This window comes from Salvelinus namaycush, chromosome 7, assembly GCF_016432855.1.
Source record: "Salvelinus namaycush isolate Seneca chromosome 7, SaNama_1.0, whole genome shotgun sequence".
In the NCBI taxonomy this organism is placed as follows: domain Eukaryota; kingdom Metazoa; phylum Chordata; class Actinopteri; order Salmoniformes; family Salmonidae; genus Salvelinus; species Salvelinus namaycush.
Genome location: NC_052313.1, coordinates 37141858 through 37167661, shown reverse-complemented (window position 1 = coordinate 37167661; position 25804 = coordinate 37141858). Strand labels below are relative to the sequence as shown.

At 41.0% G+C, this 25804-nt stretch overlaps 1 protein-coding gene across 1 annotated transcript; it reads right to left on the bottom strand.

Annotated features, from left to right (window-relative positions):
* Positions 1 to 925: 925 nt before the first annotated feature.
* LOC120051205 (zinc finger CCCH domain-containing protein 15-like) lies at positions 926 to 24956 on the bottom strand. The gene is made up of 10 exons (XM_038997943.1): positions 24774 to 24956; positions 24050 to 24145; positions 14917 to 15022; positions 10867 to 11019; positions 10668 to 10768; positions 8884 to 9066; positions 8417 to 8563; positions 8178 to 8279; positions 7876 to 8008; positions 926 to 1385 (listed from the first exon to the last, which is right to left on the bottom strand). Exons 1-10 carry the CDS (start codon positions 24849 to 24851, stop codon positions 1216 to 1218), a joined length of 1269 nt encoding a protein of 422 aa, XP_038853871.1. The 5' UTR covers positions 24852 to 24956; the 3' UTR covers positions 926 to 1215.
* Between the last annotated feature and the right edge of the window lie 848 nt (positions 24957 to 25804).

Genomic DNA, 25804 nt, shown 5'->3' with positions numbered 1-25804 from the left:
TGAAAATAGCTGTGCAGCGACGCTCTCCATCCAACCTGACACAGCTTGAGAGGATCTTCAGAGAATGGGAGAAACTCCCCAAATACAGGTGTGCCAAGCTTGTCGCGTCATACTCAAGACTCGAGGCTGTATCGTTGCAAAAGGTGCTTCAACAAAGTGGTGAGTAAAGGGTCTGAATACTTATGTAAATGTCATAAGTTAAATACATTTGCTAAAATAAAACAAAAACAGTTTATGCTTTGTCATTGAGGGAAAGAACAATTTAATACATTTTAGAATAAGGCTGTAACGTAACATGGAAAAAGTCAAGGGGTCAGAATACTTTATAAATGTCATGTTCATCCAACCATGTTCTATTTTGCTAATTGTAGGCTGTCTGTAATTGCCTCAATATTTCATGTGTGCAAAGTGCCAAATCTTTATTTAGTGCATTATAGGGTAAGCATTAGAATAAGCCGCCTCAATATTTGCAGCCATTGGTGAGATCTTTCTAATAGCTGATCAATTGTCAGTATTGTGGAATAATTCTAATGTTAAGGTAAGAAGATGAATGGAAAAAGCTGACCCAAGAGCAATGTTTGCCTTTCTTTCGCTCCTATCAATATCGACACACTTAGCGAACATTCTCTTTGCGTGGTGTTTGGGAAACGCATGTTACATTGTCGGTCGTTGTAGGAAAGACGCATCGTTAAAAACACTCATAAGTCTTAAGTTCCATCACTGTCAGGAAACCGGGCCCAGGATGCATTTCTCATGGTCTCTACGTCATGGGTCTTTATTCTGTAAAACTCAATATATGCAGATCCCAAAAGTGTAAATAATTGCATGAATATGGAATTGCTCTTAATCTGCTATTCAATCAGGGTTTTTTACACTATAACCCTACGTCCCTGTTGTACCTGCTCGAAAGGAGTTGCACAATCTGTCATGGTATGGTCTAATAATACAAGTCAGGAGGATGTTTATTAGATAGAACCCAAAATCAATATACAGGATTCAGGACAGCCAGAAAGAACTGGTGATTTCACATGAACCAGATTCAAGATGTACTCCCTCTCAAATCCTTTTCACTCTCTTCGCAATCAGGACCACTGAGGGGGAAAAGAAACAGCAGCAGCAACAAGATGTGAGCATCAGTATGTTTTATTGTGAATCTGTTTTAGACATCTCTTATTCATAGTCCATGAGGCACTGTTCTACTAGAAGTCATCATTGTCAGTCATCCAGGTCCAGTGTGTTGAGTTCTTCATCCAGTTCGTCCAGGTCCTCGCCGGTGAAAAGGTTCTCGTCCACAGGCACGGGCTCTGCTTCCTTGTCGTCGAGAGTCTCGTCTTCCCCATCGTGCCCGTTCTCCACACCTCCGCAAGCACCATTCAGCTGGTCATCTGGGAGATGGCGCAAGGCACAGGTTCAGAACATCACATCTGCTCAGTCAAAGGCTTCAGCATCTGTGCTGTGACCCATGAACGGAATTGCAATGGTAGGTGACGTGGCAAGGGAGTCATTCAACTTTGTGCAAGGGCATCTGGGATTAGAATTTATATTTTTTTACTTTTAATATAGCCATTGATTCCTGAAGAATATAACTTATAAATTCCTCATGATGGGGTATGACAGTTAGTTCAACTGTCATACCCCATCAGAACCCCAATTATAAGCTTGTTTTACTCAATTGTTTACAATTACATTGCTTACAAACACTGTATAGCTTAAAGGGGAAATCCTCAGTTGAAACAAAGCGTTCTCCCTGTCCATTTCGGTAAAAAGCTATGGGCTGGAATACAATCAAATTCATACAGAGCTATGGATGCAAGGACTGACCATCCATGATTTCAAAATTATAGTTTTAACCAGGGGTTGGAACCGGTTCAAGGAACAGAACCGAAAACACAGGAACAGAAATGTAACCGGGAACAAAAGTGATCCATATTGTTCCGGGAACAGAACGATTATTTTAAAAGCATGGAAATAAGTTAACATATTTAGTTCCAGGCATTTTTTATTTATTTTATTTCACCTTTATTTAACCAGGTAGGCTAGTTGAGAACAAGTTCTCATTTACAACTGCGACCTGGCCAAGATAAAGCATAGCAGTGTGAACAGACAACAACACAGAGTTACACATGGAGTAAACAATAAACAAGTCAATAACACAGTAGGGGGAAAAATGAGTCTATATACGTTGTGTGCAAAAGGCATGAGGTAGGCAATAAATAGGCCATAGGAGCGAATAATTACAATTTAGCAGATTAACACTGGAGTGATAAATCATCAGATGATCATGTGCAAGTAGAAATACTGGTGTGCAAAAAAGCAGAAAAGTAAATAAATAAAAACAGTAAGGGGGTGAGGTAGATAAATTGGGTGGGCTGTTTACAGATGGACTATGTACAGCTGCAGCGAACGGTTAGCTGCTCAGATAGCAGATGTTTAAAGTTGGTGAGGGAAATAAAAGTCTCCAACTTCAGCGATTTTTGCAATTCGTTCCAGTCAGGCAGCAGAGAACTGGAAGGAAAGGCGGCCAAATGAGGTGTTGGCTTTTGGGATGATCAGTGAGATATACCTGCTGGAGCGCGTGCTACGGGTGGGTGTTGTTATCGTGACCAGTGAACTGAGATAAGGCGGAGCTTTACCTAGCATGGACTTATAGATGACCTGGAGCCAGTGGGTCTTGCGACGAATATGTAGCGAGGGCCAGCCGACTAGAGCATTTATTTCTAGTCCCACAAGCTGAAAATATTTGTCGGTGTGTGTGCAGGCTCCCTGCCCCTCCCAAGTATAGGGTACTGTACTGACGTTAAAACCGTAATAAGATCGGAGAGGTTATTTATTAGCTAAAGAATGGATTAACTTTTTGAATGTTACTTAAGGATTACTATAGGCCTAGTTATCACGTTTCACATTGGATTTATTCATTACAAAAAAAGGTAAAACATGTCTTTAATTCTGGTGCCGCTCTGCACACACAAGCTTGTTAGCTAGCTCAAAAGGACATTCAAAGTCCCTTCATAGAAGCTGCTCCTCCTAGGTATAATTCTGTGGACCTAATTGAGATAATGCATGTCATAACAAGATGCCTAGTGCTTCAAGCCTGCTCTTCAACCCTCTCTTCACACATCTTGTGCCATAGGCTACACTTGTCTGTTCATCACGCATGTGACCAGTTCTTATAGCCTTTAGCCGTACCCTTATCCTACTCCTCCTCTGTTCCTCTGGTGATGTAGAGGTTAATCCAGGCCCTGTTGCCTCTAGTTCCACTCCTATTCCCCAGGCGCTATCATTTGTTGACTTCTGTAACAGCAAAAGCCTTGGTTTCATGCATGTTAACATCAGAAGCCTCCTCCCTAAGTTTGTTTTATTCACTGCTTTAGCACACTCTGCCAAACCTGATGTCCTAGTAATGTCTGAATCCTGGCTTAGGAAGGCAACCAAAAATTTAGAAATTTCCATCCCTAATGGAAATTGGGTTGTTATAGACCCCCCCCCCCTCCAGCCAGCCCCCAACTGTGTCCTGGACACCATATGCGAATTAATGGACGTCCGTAATGGGTCCGCGGTCAAACGATCACCCCTCATCACTGTCAAACGCTCCCTAAAACACTTCAGTGAGCAGGCCTTTCTAATCAACCTGGAAGTATGTTGACCTCATGCCGTCAGTAGATGCCTGGTTATTCTTTAAAAGTGCTTTCCTCACCATCTTAAATAAGCATGCCCCATTCAAAAAATATAGAACTAAGAACAGATATAGCCCTTCGTTCACTCCAGACCTGACTGCCCTTGACCAGCACAAAAACATCCTGTGGCGTACTGCATTAGCATGAAATAGCCCCCGCGATATGCAACTTTTCATCGAAGTTAGGAACCAATATGCACAGGCAGTTTGAAAAAGCTAGCCTTTGCTTTCCTAACAGAAATTTGCATCCTGTTGCAAACTCCAAAAAGTTCGGGACACTGTAAAATCCATGGAGAATAAGAGCACCTCCTCCCAGCTGCCCACTGCACTGAGGCTAGGAAACACTGTCACTACGAATAAATCTACAATAATCAAGAATTTCAATAAGCATTTTTCTACGGCTGGCCATGCTTTCCACCTGGCTACCCCGGTCATCAGCTCTGCACCCCCCACAGCAACTTGCCCAAGCCTCCCCCATTTCTCCTTCACCCAAATCCAGTTAGCTGATGTTCTGAAAGAGCTGCAAAATCTGGACCCCTACAAATTAGCTGGGCTAGACAATCTGGACCCTCTCCTTCTCTCCTTCAAGCTCAAGGTCCCAAACGATATCATAACCGCCATCGATAAGAGACATTACTGTGCAGCTATAATCATTGACCCGGCCAAGGATTTCGACTCTGTCAATCCCCACATTCTTATCGGCAGACTCAACTGCCTTGGTTTCTCAAATGACTGTCTCGCCTGGTTCACCAACTACTTCTCAGATAGAGTTCAGTGTGTCAAATCGGAGGGCCTGTTGTCCAGACCTCTGGCAGTCTCTATGGGGGTTATTATTTTTACAGCTTATTAGCGTACACCTAATATGTTCCCCCTGTTGATGATGTTTATTATATATTAAGGTTGAACCAAAAGATTACATGTAACAAAAATGAAATATACGAAATTATGTGAAATTGAATGAAACAATAATGTATGTGGATACTAATATAATGTACAATATTCCATTATGTTTCTATATGATAATATATTTCATATGCCATATAGTTTTTTTTAACAGTTTCACAAATTAATTTAAATTAACTTAATCATTATGACACACCCCTCACTACTGTCATTGATTACACTAATTGCACTGTGGTTCAACATAACCTGGTTCAAGTATTCATAACAACCTGAAGTAGGCACAGTGATGCCGAAACGCTGGCAAATACCCATTAAATTGCTGGGAGATTACACATGGAGTGTGCAAATTTATTTTGATAGTTTATAGTCTCTATGGGGGTGCCACAGTGTTCAATTCTCGGGCCGACTCTCTTCTCTGTATACATCAATGATGTCGCTCTTGCTTGCTGGTGACTCTCTGATCCACCTCTACACAGACGACACCATTCTGTATACGTCTGGCCCTTCTTTGGACACTTAACTTCTTCGGGGTAGGGGGCAGCATTTTCACTTTTGGATAAATAGCATGCCAAAATTCAACTGCCTGCTACTCATCCCCAGAATATAAGATATGCATAGTACTAGTAGATTTGGATAGAAAACACTCTGAAGTTTCTAAAACTGTTTGAATCATGTCTGTGAGAATAACAGAACTTATGTAGCAGGCAAAACCCCGAGGACAAACCATTCAGAATTTTAAATTTTTTGAGGTCACTGTCTTTTCAATGATTTTTCATTGGGACACCAGCTTTCTAAGGGACTTGTTTGCAGTTCCTACCGCTTCCACTGGATGTCACCAGTCTTTGGAAATTGGTTGAGGTTATTCCTTTGTGTAATGAAGAAGTACAGCAATCGTAAATGAGGGTCACTTGAAGTAAATTGTTTGAGAGAGGCACATTACCAAAAAAGTTGCGTCAGTTTGTTTTCTTTTTGTATTGAACACAGATCATCCCGTCTTCAAATTGATCGATTATTAACGTTTAAAAATACCTAACGTTGTATTACAAAAGTAGTTTGAAATGTTTTGGTAAAGTTTACATGTAACTTTTGATATATTTTGTAGTGACGTTGCGCAAGTTGGAAGCTGTGTTTTTCTGGATGAAACGCGCCACAAAAATTGACATTTTGGATATATATCGACGGAATTAATCGAACAAAATAACCATTTGTGATGTTTATGGGACATATTGGAGTGCCAACAAAATAATTTTGTCAAAGGTAAGGCATGAATTATATTTTTATTTCTGCGTTTTGTGTCGTGCCTGCAGTGTTGAAATATGCTACTCTCTTTGTTTACTGTTATGCTATCATCAGATAATAGCATCTTATGCTTTCACCGAAAAGCCTTTTTGAAATCTGACATGTTGGCTGGATTCACAACGAGTGTAGCTTTAATTTGGTATCTTACATGTGTGATTTAATGAATATTTGATTTTTTTATCATTTTATTTGAATATGGCGCTCTGTATTTTAGGTGGGACGCAATCCCAGAGAGGTTAACAAACCTCCAGACGAGCTTCAATGCCATACAACACTCCTTCCGTGGCCTCCAACTGCTCTTAAATGCAAGCAAAACTAAATGCATGCTCTTTAACCGATGGCTGCCCGCACCTGCCTGCCCAGCATCACTACTCGGGATGGTTGACTTACAATATGTGGACAACTACAAATACCTAGGTGTCTGGTAGACTGTAAACTCTCCTTCCAGACTCACATTAAGCATCTCCAATCCAAAATTAAATCTAGAATCGGCTTCCTATTTCGCAACAAAGCATCCTTCACTCATGCTGCCAAACATACTCTTGTAAAACTGACTATCCTACCGATCCTTGACTTTGGCGATGTCATTTACAAAATAGCCTACAACACTCTACTCAGCAAATTGGATGCAGACTATCACAGTGCCATTCGTTTTGTCACCAAAGCCCCATATACTACCCACCGCTGCGACCTGTATGCTCTCGTTGGCAGGCCCTCGCTTCATATTTGTCGCCAAACCCACTGGCTCCAGGTCATCTATAAGTCTTCGCTAGGTAAAGCCCCGCCTTATCTCAGCTCACTGGTCACCATAGCAGCACTCACCTGTAGCACACGCTCCAGCAGGTATATTTCACTGGTCACCCCCAAAGCCAACTCCTCATTTGGCCGCCTTTCCTTCCAGTTCTCTGCTGCCAATGACTTGAACGAATTGCAAAAATCACTGAAACTGGAGACATATCTCCCTCTAACTTTAAGCATCAGCTGTCAGAGCAGCTAACCGATCATTGCACCTGTACATAGCCCATCTCTAAATAGCCCACCCAACTACCTCATCTCCATGTTATTTATGTATTTGCTCCTTTGCACCCCAGTATCTCTACTTGCACATTCATCTTCTGCACATCTATCACTCCAGTGTTTAATTGCTAAATTGTAATTATTTTGCCATTATGGCCTATTTATTGCCTTACCTCCCTAATCTTACTACATTTGCACACACTGTACATAGATTTTTCTATTGTGTTATTGACTACGTTTGTTTATCCCATGTGTAACTCTGTGTCGCACTGCTTTGCTCTATCTTGGCCAGGTCACAGTTGTAAATGAGAACTTGTTCTCAATTGGCCTACCTGGTTAAATAAAGGCGGAAAAAAATATAAGAAATGATTTTACAGTTTAAAATAGTTACAGAAACTATATAAAACAGTTACTTTTTGGGGGTTTGAACCGTTTCAGAACTTTCTTTTGCTGGTCGGAAGAGTGGAACAAAATTATTTTGAGGCTTCTGTTCAGAATGAAACGATTGGAAAATAATTTCAGTTCCAAACCCTGGTTTTAACCATGTTTTACTTTGTTTACAAACATTGGAGTAAGATAAGCTTATATATTGGATTCTGGCGGGGTACGATAGTTTAACTAAGCTCATTTATAAGTATTATTCTTCAGAAGTCAATGGGTACATATCATTCATTTATAAATCCAAAAGTGGATGTACCAACTGCAGATTGTCCCTTTAAAACTATAATTGTGATCAAAAGGATGGTCAGTCGTTGTATCATTAGGTCTGTCTACGAATTTGAGTTTATCAGCTGTTTACAGAAACAAGTGAATCTCGGATTGCCCCTTTAAAGGCTGAGGGCCAATTGTGTGATAGCAAGAGGTTTAAAGACAGACATGTTATGGAAAACACATTGGGATAGAAAGAAATACTTTGAAAAAAAGAGATCAAGGATAATGTGGCTTCCATTAATTTTATTGGCAGAATAATTTCAAACACTCACCATTCGTTTCCTTTGTTGGCTTTGATTTGGCTGTGAATCTGTCAACTGCAGCAACAGTTATTCCGGTGTTGTCAACTTCCTTTGGAACAAACCTGGCTAGATCAACGTCCTGGAACTCCTGAACATATTCAACCTGTGGGGGGGGGGGGGGGGGGGTGACCAGTATCAATGTCATACATATGTATCACTTCATGATCATTAAATCTGGTGTAGCACCTACACACTTTAAGGTACTTCAGTAAAGATTTCCTGAGTATCCCCAGAGATGCATACCTATTGAAAAATGTGTTTATCAGGCTTACCTCAACGTCATCATTGTCCTCAAAATATTTTATGTCATCAGCCTCCTCATCGTCATCATCAGCCAGATCAGGACAGAACTCAAATACTTGACGGCCGCTAACCTACACAACAAAAACAACAACTCGTGTTAGTATTAAAATGTTTTCCACTTATCTGTAAGATGTGATACTGCAATCAAATACATTATTATTTTGAGCTTTAGCAACATCCTCTGATAGAAAACAAAATCAAAGCTCACTCCAAAGGACCTGCCAGCTTTGAAATCAGCCTTCTTTTTCTCCATGTCTTGCTCTGCCTTGGCCACTTTTTCTTGCCTTTTCCTCTTTTTCCAGGCCAAGAAGGTCTCCAGAGTTATTCGGGTGACATTTGGTCCTAGGGCAGATCGCTGACAGACAAAGTCATTTTTTGGTAACATTTCTTAAACAGTAACAGCCCACAGAAACTTCACAGGATCTCAATCTCAGCACTGTTATTGAATAAGTCACAAGTTAGATTTCTTTTTATGTTGGTCACTGAGTGATCTCAAACATTAACAGTTGACAGACAGTCCTGGCATCCATAGCTTTTTATGCATTTCAGAGTGGATAAAGTAGCGGGGCTGCCGATTGAAACAAACACTGTGGCTTGAAGAGTAATATGGGCTAAATAATAATAAGACAAATCTCAAGTAGGAACATGAATTTGAATGAAAGTGGTCAAATCTACCTCATTCTCTATCAACTCTTCCATTGAGATTTCATCTTCCTTTTCATCCTTCTTCTGGTCTTTCTTGAGCACAAACCCAGCAGGCAATGCATGGCGGTACATACAAGTGTCAGCTCCACTAGGACATACCCAAAACCAACCATATTTGTTGTTTTCAATGGCATCAAGGAAATGCTTGCAAACCTACAAGATGATAAAAGCAGAATTAAGTATCCTATACATATACATATAGCCAATGTATCCTAATATACAGTGCATTCAGAAAGTATTCAGACCCCTTGACTTTTTCCACATTTTGTTACGTTACAGCCTTATTCAAAAAAAATGTTTCCCCCCTCAATCTATGACATTTTTGCAAATTGATTGAAAATAAACTGAAATATACCATTTACTTAAGTATTCAGACCCTTTACTCAGTACTTTGTTGAAGCACCTTCGGCAGCGATTACAGCCTCTAGTCTTCTTGGGTATGACGCTACAAGCTTTGCATGCCTGTATTTGGGGAATTTGTCACATTCTTCTCTGCAGATCATCATCTCAGGCTGGATGGGGAGCATCGCTGGACAGCTATTTTCAGGTCTCTCCAGAGATGTTCGATCGGGTTCAAATCCGGACTCTGGCTGGGCCACTCAAGGTTATTAAGACGTGTCCCGAGGCCACTTGTCTTGGCTGTGTACTTAGGGTCGGTATCCTGTTGGAAGGTGAACCTTCAGCCCAGTCAGAGGTCCTGAGCGCTCTGGAGCAGGTTTTCATCAAGGATCTCTGTACTTTTCTCTGTTCATCTTTGCCTCGATCCTGACTAGTCTCCCAGTCCCAGTCGCTGAAAAACATCCCGACAGCATGGTGGTGCTGCCACCACCACGCTTCACCGTAGGGATGGTGCCATGTTTCCTCCAGATGTTATGCTTGGCATTCAGGCCAAAGAGTTCAATCTGGTTTCATCAGACCAGAGAATCTTGTTTCTTATGTTCTGAGAGTCCTTTAGTCAGTTTAGTTCTGAGAGTCTTTTTGGAAAATTCCATAGCGGGCTGTCATGTGCCTTTTACTGAGGAGTGGCTTCCGTCTGGCCACTCTACAATAAAGGCCTGATTGGTGGAGTGATGCAGAGATGGTTGTTCTGGAAGGTTCTCCCATCTCCACAGAGGATCTCTGGAGCTCTGTCAGAGTGACCATTGGGTTCTTAGTCACCCTGACCAAGGCCCTTCTCGCTAAACTGCTTAGTTTGGCCGGGCGGCCAGCTCTAGGAAGAGTCATGGTTCCAAACTTCTTCCATTTAAGAATGATGGAGGCCACTGTTTTCTTGGGAACCTTCAATGCTGCAGACATTTTTGGTACCCTTCCCAGATCTGTGCCTCGACACAATCCTGTCTCGGAGCTCTACGGACAATTCCTTCGACCTCATGGTTTGGTTTTTGCTCTGACATGCACTGTCAACTGTGGGACCTTAGACAGGTGTGTGCCTTTCCAAATCATGTCCAATCAATTACATTTACCACAGGTGGACTACAAGTTGTAGAATCATGTTAAGGATGATCAATGGAAACCGGATGCACCCAAGCTCAATTTCAAGTCTCATAGCAAAGAGTCTGAATAGCTATGTAAAATTGAAAAATCTGTTTTCGCTTTGATATTATGGGGTATTGAGTGTAGATTCAGGATTTAAAAAAAATTGAACAAGGCTGTAACATAAAATGTGGAAAAAGGGAAGAGGTCTGAACATTTTCTGAATGCACTGTATAGTAGTAGATTACTCTTAGCTTTTAGAGGGATGTGCCAAAACATACAATTTGAGTTTTTGAGCTTTGAGCTTTTTTCTTTTCAGCTTCTCCGTGCTTCTGGTTCACAACCTCCTCCAACTTCTTCTCATCCCAATTATCCATGGTGTCTATACAAAACAGGATAAATAGTCAGCTCTACAAAACCCAGCAGAGATATCAGCTGTTTATTCACTGCTGACAACACTAATGATTAGAAGACACTAACCTTTCTCAAGCTCGTCATCTCTCTTGTCAACGTAGAGGCTCCGTTTTTCACACTTCCTCTCGAGTGTCAAATCGTGGGAGAACTTGCACTTGTCTCCTTTGGTGCATTGGCCTTGCTTGAAGAAGGCACAGAGAACTGACTTTGGGTCCACCCCTGCAGAATTAAGAGGAAAATGTAACAAGTACTGAATGTTTCTTCTCGCGCTCATTAACTCAGGGTCTTTCCTGCCACTGTTGCCAGATGGGTGGATTGAATAGAATAATTACACCATTTTTTTTCTTATTCTCTTTTGTTATTGTAACCCAACAGAGGGTAACAATATTGGGTAATGATTTAAATTATGTACAGTACCAGTCAAAAGTTTGGACAGCTACTCATTCAAGGGTTTTGCTTTATTTTTTACTATTTTCTAATTTGTAGAACAGAAAAGACATCAAAACTATGAACACATGGAATCATGTAGTAACTAAAAAAAAGTTAAATCAAAATAGATTTTATAAACTTTAGATTCTTCTTCTTGTGCAGAGCTGTCATCAGGGCAAAGGGTGGCTACTTTGAAATATATTCTGATTTGTTTAACACTTTTTTGGTTACTACATGATTCCATGTGTTGTCAGTTTTTGATGTCTTCACTATTATTCTACAATGTAAAAACTAGTCAAAATAAAGAAAAACCCTTGAATGCGTAGCTGTGTCCAAACTTTTGACTGGTACTGTACATCAACAACAAACATTAACATTCATTACAAACTCATTCATTGAAACACGCAATACAATCTGTAAGAACTTCATTAACATAAGTGAACATATCATTTGTTAAAACTGTTACAAATGCTTTTACATGTTAGTGTTAAACTTGTAATTTGAGACACCTCTTTTACAGAGCCCTCATGCGTTGCAATAAACTTTTCTTTACAGAGACAACTTAGAGCGAACATTGCAAATTGGGTTAATTGAAACCTGATAACCCTTCAGAGAAAACGATGCACTAATGGAATGAATATAGTATCTTATAGTATCTCCGACACAAGACGGCAATGATGCAACTATGCACACCTGTTGGCTTTTCTAGACTGAGGATAATGCTCAGTTTATACCATTCTACCTTTTTGCACCTTTGCCCTGTTCTAATTCTTGACAAACATTAGTGGTGGGTAGTATGCATATGCCTAATCAGTGATTAATCCTGACAATATGAGTTTCCTAAGCATTCAATAGGGTAAGGTCCCAAAACGTCCTTTTATATTAAACAGGGCATTTTCTGAATCTATGTACAGTTGAAGTCAGAAGTTTACATACACCTTAGCCAAATACACTTAAACTCACTCACAATTCCTGACATTTAATCCTAGTAAAAATTCCCTGTCTTCGGTCAGTTAGGATCACCACTATTTTAAGAATGTGAAATGACAGAATAATAGTGAAGAGAATTATTTATTTCAGCTTTTATTTATTCCATCACATTCCCAGTGGGTCAGAAGTTCACATACACTCAATTAGTATTTGGAAGCATTGCCTTTAAATTGTTTAACTTGGGTCAAACATTTCAAACACACAAGCTTCCCACAGAAAGTTGGGTGAATTTTGGCTCATTCCTCCTGACAGAGCTGGTGTAACGGAGTCAGGTTTGTAGGCCTCCTTGCTCGCACACGCTTTTTCAGTTCTGCCCTCAAATTTTCTATGGGATTGAGGTCAGGGCTTTGTGATGGCCACTCCAATACCTTGACTTTGTTGTCCTTAACTTTTTATGGCTGCAGGGGCAGTATTGAGTAGCTCTGATTAAAGGTGCCCATTTCAAACGGCCTCGTACTCAATTCTTGCTCGTACAATATGCATATTATTGTTATTATTGGATAGAAAACACTCTCTAGTTTCTATAGCCGTTTGAATTATGTCTCTGAGTGGAACAGAACTCATTCTACAGCACTTTTCCTGACAGGGAGTGAGATTTCAGAAATCTTGGCCTCTGGTCCCAGGTCAGTTTTAATGTCCCTGTAAATGCTATGAGGATACAAACACTGCCCACGCCTTCCTCTAGATGTCAGTAAGAGGTGACAATTTGAATGGAGTCGATTGCGCAATCAGGGCCTGTATAAAAGACCACAAGGCGGAAGTAGCTTCCTTTTCCTGCTGCGCCTGACGCACGATGGACATCGGACCTGCTCTCTTTCCAAGCTTTGGTTTAGCCACTTATATATCGCCGGTCATGTTTTTACTCGTTATAGGTGTTAAAAACATCATAAGGTAGTTAATTTAAACCGTTTTATAGCAATTTATATCCGTTTAGTGCGATTTTGAGGCATTGCTTTGTGATGCACTTTGAAGCGCCGGGCACGTTTCCAGTACCGGTCGAACGTTAGTGGGCATTTCGACGGACAAGAGGACATCTTTCGACCAAAAGAAGATTAGACCCAAGAAAGGATACATTGCCCAAGATTCTGATGGAAGATCAGCTCATAGTAAGAAATATTTAAGATGATAAATCGTTGTTCTGTAGAAAAATGTTAAACGCACATTCCGCCATTTTTTTTGGTATAGCTTCGCTTGGCGAACCCTGTATTGCACAGTAAGGATAATTTTAGAAATGTAATTCAGCGATTGCATTAAGAACTAATTTGTCTTTCGATAGCTGTCCAACTTATATTTTTTTAGTCAAGTTTATGAATAGTTATTCATGAGACAAGATCACTGTGAAAGATGGCGCCCGACATTTTCAGGCCAGTTTTGCTAGTATTGTCATTGTATAACCACGTTTTTTTGTGGCTAAATATGCACATTTTCGAACAAACTCTATATGTATGTTGTAATATGATGTTACAGGAGTGTCATCGGAAGAATTCTGAGAAGGTTAGTGAAAAAATTAATATATTTTGGCGATGATTACGTTATCGCTCTCTTTGGCTTGAATCAATGCTCGGGTAACGTTTGCACATGTGGTATGCTAATATAACGATTTATTGTGTTTTCGCTGTAAAACACTTAGAAAATCTGAAATGTTGTCTGAATTCACAAGATCTGTGTCTTTCCATTGCTATGCGCTGTCTATTTTTAAGAAATGTTTTATGATGAGTAAATTGGTAATACACGTTGCTCTCTGTAGTAATTCTAGTCGCTTTGGTGAGATTTGTGATGGTGGCTGCAATGGCAAACTATGATTTATACCTGAAATATGCACATTTTTCTAACAAAACCTATGCTATACAATAAATATGTTATCAGACTATCATCTGATGAAGTTTTTTCTTGGTTAGTGGCTATTTCTATCTTTATTTGGTCGAATTGGTGATAGCACCTGATGGAGTAAGAAACTGATGGAGTTAGAAAAGTGGTGTCTTTTGCTAACGTGGTTAGCTAATAGATTTACATATTTTGTCTTCCCTGTAAAACATTTTAAAAATCGGACATGTTGGCTTGATTCACAAGATGTGTACCTTTCATATGCTGTATTGGACTTGTTAATGTGTGAAAGTTAAATATTTAAAAAAAATATTTTTTTGAATTTCGCGCCCTGCACTTTGAGCTGGATGTTGTCATAGGTGTACCGACCTCGGGCTTGCAGCCATAAGAAGTTAAGCCATTTTACCACAACTTTAGAAGTATGCTTGGCGTCATTGTCCATTTGGAAGACCCATTTGCGACCAAGCTTTAACTTCCTGACTGATGTCTTGAGATGTTGCTTTAATATATCCACATAATTTTCAATAAACACCAATTAACCTTCTAAAGCCATGACGTCATTTTCTGGAATTTTCCAAGCTGTTTAAAGGCACAGTCAACTTAGTGTATGTAAACTTCTGACCAACTGGAATTGTGACAGTGAATTATAAGTGAAATAATCTGGTCTGTAAACAATTGTTGGAAAAATTACTTGTGTCATGCATAAAGTAGATGTCCTAACCGTCTTGCCAAAACTTTAGTTTGTTAATAAGAAATTTGAGGAGTGGTTGAAAAACAAGTTAATGACTCCAACCTAAGTGTATGTAAACTTCCGACTTCAACTGTACTAGAAGAAACTTTGTAGCTGAATATAGAAGGCATTTCCATCCTCACCTTTAGCGACTTTCTGAGCAGCCACCACTGGCTTGAAAAGCTCGTTCAGCTCATCTAACTCTTTCTTCTTGTCACCCTTTTTGTTCTTGTCCCCTTCAACAGCAGCCTAGGAAAACAGGATCTAGTTAGTCACAAGTCCACAACAGGAACCAGGTTTGCCGGCCTCCTGACCTAATAGCAAGCTATAGCTTGAGTTTAGGTCGGCTTTATATCCATTTACATTTTCCAGAAGGTGCCTTGTTTGCCTTGTGTAGCAAGAACGTTGAATGAACTGTCATTTGAACTTACTCTGCCAATTGTCCACTTGGTTGGTAATATGCCATTTGAAATTTCACAAAATATCCACAGGAAGTATTATCAAACCGACTTTTGAAAATGCTTGTTCTGCTGTTGAAATTCCTATCTGGCAGTACGCATGCATCGGGTGCATGTATTTATGTCTTATGTGCATGCCTCAGGGGGATGAAAAAACTAAATCATGAGAGCTAGGCACAGAGACATGAGGTTTGAAGTCAGTTTAAAGAGACTCTTCAGTACTTTTGTATCAGGGTTCGTACACATTTTGACAGATAGAATTTCATGACTTTTAACCAAATGTCCTTTACGCATGTATAAAAAAGTATGCCTAAAGTGGTAGACTCGAAGGCTGCTCTCTGGCGCCATGTAGCATCTTCTGTCATTGTGCAAGGCCCTTAACACCCCCCCCCTCCCCAAAGTAGAATAGCTTTCAGGCAACTGTATAAAACATGTGGTCAACCCTCAGTCTGGAGAGCTACTGGGTGTGCAGGCTTTTGATCAAACACAGAGCCAGTTTATCAAGGTCCAGCATAGCAGCTTATTTCTAAAATGTTTGTAAGAGGGGGACTAGAATAAAAGCCTACACACCCATTGGCTCTCCTGGAGCACTCACTCCTGTCATAATGAAGTGCTTTGAGAGACTAGTCAAGGATCACATCACCTTGACCTTACCTGACAGCCTAAACCCACTTCAATTTGCTTACCGCCCCAATACATCCAGACAATGCAATCGCCGTCGCACTGCACACTGCCCTATCCCATCTGAATAAGAGGAATACATACCTATGTAAGAATGCTGTTCATTGACTATAGCTCAGCATTCAACACCATAGTACCCACCAAGCTCATCATTAAGCTTGAGGCCCTGGGTCTGAACCCCACCCTGTGCAACTGGGTCCTGGGGACTTCCTGACGGGCCACCCCCAGGTGGCTAAGGTAGGAAACAACACCTCCACTTCGCTGATCCTCAACACTGGGGACCCACAAGGGTGCGTGCTCAGCCCCCTCCTGTACTTCCTTGTCACCCATGACTAGCATGGCCACGCACGCCTCCAACTCAATCAAGTTTCAGATGACAACAGTAGTAGGCCTGATTACCAACAATGACGAGACAGCCTACAGGGAGGTGGTGAGGGCCCTTGGTGTGTGGGGCCAGGAAAATAACCTCACTCAACGTCAACACAACAAAAGAGCTGATCATGGACTTCAGGAAACAGCAGAGGGAGCACGCCCCTATCCACATCGACGGGACTGCAGTGGAGAAGGTGGAAAGCTTCAAGCTCCTCGGCATAAACATCACTGACAAACGGAAATGGTCCACCCACACAGACAGAGTGGTGAAGAGGGCGGAATAGTGCCTCTTCAACCTCAGGAGGCTGAAGAAATTTGGCTTGGCACCTAAAACCACCAAACTTATACAGCCGCACAATTGAGAGCATCCTGTCGGACTGTACCACCGCCTGGTACGGCAACTGCACCACCCACAACCGTAAGGCTCTCCAGAGGGTGGTGCGGTCTGCACAACGCATCACCGTGGGCAATCTACCTGCCCTCCAGGACACCTACAGCACCCGATGTCACAGGAAGCCCAAAAAGATCATCAAGAACAACCACCCAAGCCACTGCGTGTTCACCCCGCTATAATCCAGAAGGCAAGGTCAGTACAGGTGCATCAAAGCTGGGACTGAGAGACTGAAAAACAGCTTCTATCTCAAGGCCATCAGACTTAAATAGCAATCACAAGCACAGAGGCTGCTGCCCTATATACAGACGACTTGAAATCACTGGCCACTAATGTTTACATATTTTGCATTACCATCTCATATGTATATATTGTACTTTATTCTATTGTACTGTATCCTAGTCTTTGCCGCGCTGACATTGCTCATTCAAATATTTATATAGTCTTAATTCCTTTACTTAGATGTGTGTATTGTGAAATTGTTAGATATTACTGCACTGTTGGAGCTAGAGAAAAAAGCATTGCACTACACACGCAATAACATTTTCTAAACACGTGTATGTGACCAATAATCGATTTGACCACCCTTGATGTATAGCATTGCAACATTACAACCAAATAGTTTCTCTTGAAATAATGATCTCATTCAATATATCAAAGATCAAATGGCTATGGTAGGTTACAAATATTTGGATTCATCTGAAGCAAACCCACAAATTTAGGAAATACATTTTTTCTAGTTTAACCTCTCTAGGGTACGTGAGACGGTAGCGTCCCACCTCTTCAACAGCCAGTGAAACTGCAGGGCGCCAAATTCAAAACAACAGAAATCCCATAATTAAAATTCCGCAAACATACATGTATTTTACACCATTTTAAAGATACACTTGTAAATCCAGCCACAGTGTCCAATTTCAAAAAGGCTTTACGACGAAAGCAAACCAAACAATTATGTTAGGTGAGTGCCTATTCACAGAATAACACAGCCATTTTTCCAGCCAAAGAGAGGATTCACAAAAAGCAGAAATATAGATAAAATGAATCACTAACCTTTGATGATCTTCATCAGATGACACTCATAGGACTTCATGTTACACAATACATGTATGTTTTGTTCGGTAAAGTTCAAATTTATATCCAAACATCTGAGTTTACATTGACGCGTTACGTTCAGAAGTTCCAAAACATCCTTTGATTTTGCAGAGAGCCACATCAATTTACAGGAATACTCATAATAAACATTGCTAAAAGATACAACTGTCATGCATGGAATTTTAGATGCACTTCTCCTTAATGCAACCACTGTGTCAGATTTCAAAAAAGCTTTACGGAAAAAGCAAACCATGCAATAATCTGAGTCGGCGCTCAGAGCCCAATCAAGACACAAATATATCCGCCATATTGTGCAGTCAACAGAAGTCAGAAATAACATTATAAACATTCACTTACCTTTGATGATCTTCATCATAATGCACTCCCAGGAATCGCAGTTCCACAATAACTGTTTGTTTTGTTCGATAATGTCCATCATTTATGTCCAAATTCCTCCTTGTTTTTCTAGTGTTCAGTACACTTTCCAAACTCACGACGCGCGGGCAAGTCCAGCGGAAAGTACGGACGAAAAGTTTAAAAAGTTATATTACAGACCATAAAAACATGACAAACGAAGTATTGAATAAACCTTTAGGATGTTTTTAACATAATTCTTCAATAATGTTCCAACCGGAGAATTCCTTTGTCTTCAGAAGTGCGATGGAACAGAGCTCGCTCTCACATGAACGTGCATGGTCAGCGCATGTTCAGGTCATGGTAGACCTTACTCAATCCCCTCTTATTCGGCCCCACTTCACAGTAGAAGCATCAGACAAGGTTCTAAAGACTGTTGACATCTAGTGGAAGTGCAACATTACCAATATCCCACTGTATCTTCAATAGGAGCTGAGTTGAAAATCGACCACTCAGATTTCCCACTTCCTGGTTTTCTCATGTTTTTGCCTGCCATATGAGTTCTGTTATACTCACAGACATCATTCAAACAGTTTTAGAAACTTCAGAGGGTTTTCTATCCAAATCTACTAATAATATGCATACTCTAGCTTGTATGGCTTTGTAGCAGGCCGTTTACTCTGGGCATGCTTTTCATCCGGACGTGAAAATACTGCCCCCTACCCCCAAAGAAGTTAATAATTTATCTTAGCTGCCTTAGAAGTATTTACTTTGCAGGCTGACTAGCATCTAGTTGCAATGTCCCAACATTATCCCAAAATCTACTGGAAGTATCTACTAAACAAGTTGAAGCCACATAAACCAAAAGGCTACAGTATTATTTTTTCCAAAAATTACTGTTCGCAGTTCCAATTATTATTTTGATTCACCACGATTGAACCAAATTATACAATCATTTGTTTTGTCAAAGAATCGTTTAAAATAATCATATGAATCGTTCAAAAATGTAAATCAACTTTGAATGGCCATATTCGTGTGTGTCGGCAGTGGAAAGTTTTTGGGGACATGACAAAAACATGAATACATACTAATAATGGCAAAAAAGTTACCTAGAGGGTACAAGATATGTTTTGAATTGGCTACTAGTTATTAGTCTGTTCTTTAACATATTTTATAGGTTAGGCCTGCTTCTGCAATGTCCGACTGTCTCGCTCTCCTTGAGCAACGGCCCACTCGTCTCGCACAGATGCAAGTGATGCGCCCAAACACGCTAAAGTGACATTCGGATCCAGGCTGATATGTTGATTTTCAATTGATTGATAAAATATTTAAAAACTATGCCTAAATAAATTACATTAACAGAAATTATTAAATTCATTTCCAACAGGTCCCAGACGTGCTCAATGGGATTGAGATACAGGCTCATCGCTGGCCATGGCAGAACACTGACATTCCTGTCTTGCAAGAAATCACTCTCAGAACGAGCAGTATGTCTGGTGCATTGTCATGTCAGGGTAAGACCGCAGGAAGGGTACCACATGAGGGAGGAGGATGTCTTCCCTGTAAAGCACAGGGTTGAGATTGCCTGCAATGACAACAAGCTCAGTCCGATGATGTGACACACCACCCCAGACCATGACGGACCCTCCACCTCCAAATCGATCCCACTCCAGAGAACAGTCCCCGGTGTAACGCCCATTCCTTCGACGATAAACGTGAATCCGACCATCATCCCTGGTGAGACAAAACCGCGACTCGTCAGTGAAGAGCACTTTTTGCCAGTCCTGTCTGGTCCAGCGACGGCGGGTTTGTGCACAACCCAGTGTTGTCTGGTGAGGACCTGCCTTACAACAGGCCTACCCCTCAGTCCAGCCTCTCAGCCTATTGCGGACAGTCTGAGCACTGATGGAGGGATTGTGCGTTTCTGGTGTAACTTGGGCAGTTGTTGTTGCCATCCTGTACCTGTCCAGCAGGTGTAATATTCGGATGTACTGATCCTGTGCAGGTGTTGTTACACGTGGTCTGCCACTGTGAGGACGATCAGCTGTCCGTCCTGTCTCCCTGTAGCGCTGTCTTAGACGTCTCACAGTATGGACATTGCAATTTATTGCCCTGGACACATCTGCAGTCCTCATGCCTCCTTGCAGTATGCCTAAGGCACGTTCACGCAGATGAGCAGGGACCCTGGGCATCTTTCTTTTGGTGTTTTTCCAGAGTCAGTAGAAAGGCCTCTTAAGTTTTAATTACCTACTGTCTGTAAGCTGTTAGTGTCTTAACGACCGTTCCACAGGTGCATGATCATTAATTGTTTATGGTTCATTGAACAAGCATGGGAAACAGTGTTAAAACCCTTTACAATGAATATCTGAAGTTATTTGGATTTTTACGAATAATTTTTTAAAGACAGGGTCCTGATAAAGGGACGTTTCTTTTTTTGTTGAGTTTGTGTATCCCATAATTGCTCTATCTCGTTCTACTGTGTGCATCTTGATAGCTGTCACTCAAAATTGTGATGGCTGAAGCTCAAATTGCTAGGGGGCTGGCCTAGGTGAGGGGAAACGGCGCTGCCCAGCTTCCAGAAAAGTGTCTTTCAAACTAGGCATTGCGTGGCTAATTGAGGTAAGACAGTAATTCTGCTTATAGATCATGCATGTATGAACTGCACATTAACACATCCAGCCTAAAGTCGGCGGTTTCAACAATAATTACTCGCCAAAGTTCCGGAGCATGTCTTTAATACTTTCCTGTGGATGTTTTGTCTCAAATTTCCAACAGCACAAGGACGAACTCAGTGGACAACCAGCAGATTAAGTTCAACTGAAGTTTATTCAACATTCTGACTTGTAATGGGATTGTTCAGTCTTCTGGAATCTATATGTTATTGTTAGCAACTAGTGTGGGAAGTCCACACTCAGAATTAAGACGCTAGATCCAGGCAAAAATTAGGCTAGATGAGTGTCAATTCAAAGTAAATTAGCGAGAAAACATCTATAGATTGATGTAGCCATAAGAACCTGACTTTCGTCAAAATTCTTCTCTAGTTGGAACAGAGCTATGCCAGAATGTGGACAGCGCGGAGCCCGGCGCGGTATATGGCTGGGAAAAATGTACCTCAATCCAATGATGGAATATGTTGCTGTACTCTTAAAATGTTCCCAAAATGATAAAATGTTTAATTGATAAGATTGAAATACCGTAATTTCCGGACTATAAGCCGCTACTTTTTCCCACGCTTTGAACCTCGCGGCTTATACAATGACGCGGCTACCGGACTATAAGCCGCTACTTTTTCCCACGCTTTGAACCTCGCGGCTTATACAATGACGCGGCTACCGGACTATAAGCCGCTACTTTTTCCCACGCTTTGAACCTCGCGGCTTATACAATGACGCGGCTAATTTATGGATTTTCCCCGCTTTCACAAGATTCATGCCGCCAAAAAACTGAGCACCGTCACATAATGTGACGTAAATCGAGCGCGCTCAAACTTCCCATCATTCTGATTACGGTAGTCATTTTGTCACCCTCAACAAAGTATTTGCAGCCACTCGACATCAGTGTAAATCGTGCATTTAAGGTGGCGCTCCGTGTTCAGTGGGAGGCTTGGATGACAAGTGGGGAGAAATCCTTCACTAAAACGGGCCGCATGCGAAGAGCAACTTATGGTCAAGTCTGCCAGTGGGTCCTGACAGCGTGGAGCATTGTCAAAAAATCCACTATCATCAACGGGTTTCGAAAGGCTGGACTGCTGCGTGTTGAAGAGGGCAGCATGAGCTCAGCGGGGAATTTGCCTCCGGATGAAAGTGACGAGAGCGACAATGAAAACGATCCAACATCGGATGAAGCAATTCTGAGGCTATTCAACTCCGACATCGAAGGAGATGACTTCAGTGGTTTCAGTGCACAGGAGGAGGAAGATAGTGACCAATGACTTTCTTGGTAGGCTACTGTTTACTGCTATTTTTTTTAATTTTTGTTACAAGCCGTGTTTCGTTAAAGCCTATTTATTTGTGTTACAAGCCGTGTTTCGTTTAAAAGCCTATTTACTTTTGTTACAAGCCGTGTTTAGTTTAAAAGCCTATTTATTTTTGTTACAAGCCGTGTTTCGTTTAAAGGCTGTGTAAAGTTCATTTGTTTCAATGTACCGGTAGGTACCTGTGGCTTATAGACATGTGCGGCTTATTTATGTACAAAATACATATTTTAAAAAAATTCAGTGGGTGCGGCTTATATTCAGGTGCGCTTAATAGTTCAGAAATTACGGTACTGCTAGTTTTTTATTAAACTGTCTTTTTCGTCAGCCTGCTAGGCCAGCAAATGCTAGCCCATTGGATCCCAAGAAAATGCAACGCTTAGCGTTGGTGAGTAGTAGCTACCTTAAGTGTTGTAAAATCCAACGGGTTGCTTTAGCTGTTCACATTCTGGCATAGCACACTGTTGCGACTAGCGCTCAAAATCTCTAGGGGGCATTTTGACTTCTAACAGATTTCAGCGATTAGCTTCGCCCAAGACTGGCTCATGTGACCTACAATCCCGACTGTTTTAAAGTTTAGAAACACAAATAATTGTTGGTTGCGATACAGCTTTCGAAACATATGGCCCTTAGTCATCAGCGAGAAAGAATCATTCAAATAAAAAATACACTTACTGTCGCAGTGTTGCACAGATCCATACAGCTTTGGGTGGCTCCATCCGGCAAAACTACACTTCCTGAGTTACGCTTACACACAAGTGTTTGGAGCACACTATAGATAGCTAATTAGCACAGGTGGTCGCTTCTGTGCCTGCGGTCCAAACACTTAAAAGACACATCCTATCCCCTCAGCCCTCAAATTAAGTGTACACTTTTGATGACGTATTATGATGTCTGACAAGTATACACTTGCAGGGCAAGGAAGGAAGGAATGATTTTTAAATGGACCATCCTTGGCCAGAAATTCGTCACTCGTTCATCCCGTGATGATTGTGTTTTCAGCCGCCGGTAGCTTGTGGGTGCTTTATATGCCCTACAGTCAATTATGAGTGCATGCCTACTTAAATTAAATATATAATTATTATACGCCTACTGTATGCTTGCTAGCAAATTAATTAGCTAAATAACATTAGCTAGAACGTCTGAAGGAAAATGTTTTATTTAAAAAAAATCCAAAAGATAACAAAAACATATTTACGAGACGTGTTTGTGCCGTCATGTGCATTAGTAGCACAATTTCTAACTTATTTGCATTAGTTTTTACTTACACTTGTATGTTGACTTCTCCATTGATGTTTTTACGCTTTCGCTGACTTTTCTTAGTGGATGTACAATCTTCGCGAATTGAAAAATGGGGAGTTTCAGGCCACGGAGTGAACATAATTGTACACTCGCAAAGCCGACTAAAAACGAGGGCTGAAGGGCTTACCTTGCAAACTTCCCTTGCTTGGCTAATCATTTGGACCGCCCTCCAAGATGGCGATGGGGCATAATTTATAAGGCATAAGTGGACAAAGGTGTGTCTTTTAAGTGTTTGGACCGCAGCCTGTCTTCCATAAACAAGCGCTGTAACATGGAGATATGGCCGTGTGGGAACACTAACCATATAGTGTGTAGATATTTAACATTTAGTTTAATTTTCTTTACTGATATGGAAGAAACGTTCCTTATGTTTCCAAAACAATACCGCAAGCGATGCATGTTAATAGCAAGCGCCAGGGATCTTAACAAAACTCCCCTGGTCAGATGATACTATTATCAATAGGCGTTAAAGCAATTAATGTCTATGAATGGGGTACATTCTGACCAGAGAGAAGATATGAACAAAAGCCTGGTTCTTATGGCTATAGGTTGATGATGCTCTAATGGCAAACATCTCTGATGAAATTACAAGTCAAGCCAGTGGTCATTCACTGAGAAACAACAAGACTGTAGGCCTGACTGGTCCAGCTTACCTTACAACCAGGAACTTGCTTGACTTGCTGAGAGACATTCTTGATAAATTTCTGTTGTTTTCCACCCTTTTTGTTCTTCAACCCAAATGTCTTGTCCTACATAAAAGATAAACAAATGGAATATCAGCAATTTAATAAGGACATAACGTTAAACGTTAGTTGGCAGGCTACCAAGAAGAAACCTCTGAACGACAAAATAATACGGTTTCTTGCGCTAGCTATCTAAGTAGTTATAGTAGCTGACTAACTAGCTAACTTACTGTACCAACAAAGATTAGATATGCCATCTGTGTTACAACTACTAACGTTAACTAAGCAGTTCATTCAAGTCGTGGACAGACGATCACACAACCTAGCTAACATTAATTCGAATAAATAAGTTTGTAACCTTTGCTAGCTACTGTCTGCAGCTAACTAGCTACAACATGCAAGTGCAAGTTAGCTACCAGTAGCTACCACGTTCTTAAAAAGGGGTTAGCATAAGAACGCTAACGTTTGTCAGTTTGGTACCTAGCAAATATAACGGTTGGAAAGTGTTCTGCGTTCAACAATCCGTGGTATAACTAGCTAGCATCTAACGTTCGGTCTAACTTACTAGCTAGCTTCACAAAATAACATTTGGACGTTACTGTAATTTAGCTAGCTACCGGTACCTCTTGTAGCTAGCAAACTAGCTTAGCATTATCCCAATTAATTTGGCTATCGTGCGCGAAAGGGATTTCACCTCAATTATCTTTTCCTTCTTCTTTTCTTGCGTTTTTTTACTACCCGCGGCAGCTTGAGCTGGTTTCTTCGGAGGCATAGTGAATGATGTAACAATATTTTGAAATATTCTATTACGATAGCCACCGCTACATGCAGTACTAACAGGCCACTCCGTGACAAGTTGACGCCGAATGACGTCAGTGTTCATTTTTCTTTTTCGTTGGTGTTTTTTTGGGGCGGTTGGCATCCAACATTAATGGTGCATTACCGACACCTACTGTGCTGGAGAGTATTGACCATCGTTTTACGTCCTCGTCCTTCAGCGGTTGTCACTCTATACCACAGCCACAAAGTCAAATCGTGGCTACATCGTACAAATTCATGAAATTCATCTTCATTTAAGGTTAGGCACAATGTTAGCAGTGTGGTTAAGATTAGGGTTAATTTTAAAATCAGATTTTAAGAAGATAAATTGTGGAAATAGGCAGCGTTTAGCCGTTATGACTATGTGGCTGTGGTAACTAGTGGCGAAATCCCTCAACCAATCCTACAGTTGCCATGTTCATGTTCTAGTCGGAACTAGGAAACTCGGACATGTCCGACTTGCTAACTGGTTGACCGCGGCACGTGTTAGCACAACCAGTTAGCAATTCTGACATTTCTGAGTTTCCTACTTCCGACTAAAACTTGAACGCACACGGCAAGTATCCAGCTGGAGACTGGGAGCCATTGGCCTGTCACTAAAAGTGGACCCTCACTAAACCAATACTATCACCATCTATTGGCCAGTTTATGTTTAGCAATCACAAAAAGTGGTCCCTCACCAAAATCAATACTTTCGCCATCTACTGGCAGGTTAATTCATAACCATGAAGAAACAGAAAAGTCAGGCTCATTTAATTAATGCATTTATTACAACTTTGATCTGACACTCCACTTCCTCTCTTTGACTTATTCTCAACAAATTGAATCCTTGAACTTCACTAAAAGGCGATTGAAATGAAATGTGCTTTTGTGTGGTCCTTTCAAGATAAGCATTCTCATTGGTAG

Bases quoted from the DNA above. Each gene is read 5' to 3' on its own strand.
- LOC120051205 (XM_038997943.1), bottom strand. From the start codon at position 24,851: ATGCCTCCGAAGAAACCAGCTCAAGCTGCCGCGGGTAGTAAAAAAACG. The intron at 9,067-10,667 runs GTATGTTTTGGC...ATCATCTTGTAG, and splicing joins AAAGCTCAAAAACTCAAATT to GTTTGCAAGCATTTCCTTGA. The intron at 1,386-7,875 runs GTGAGTGTTTGA...GCCATCTCCCAG, and splicing joins GCCAACAAAGGAAACGAATG to ATGACCAGCTGAATGGTGCT.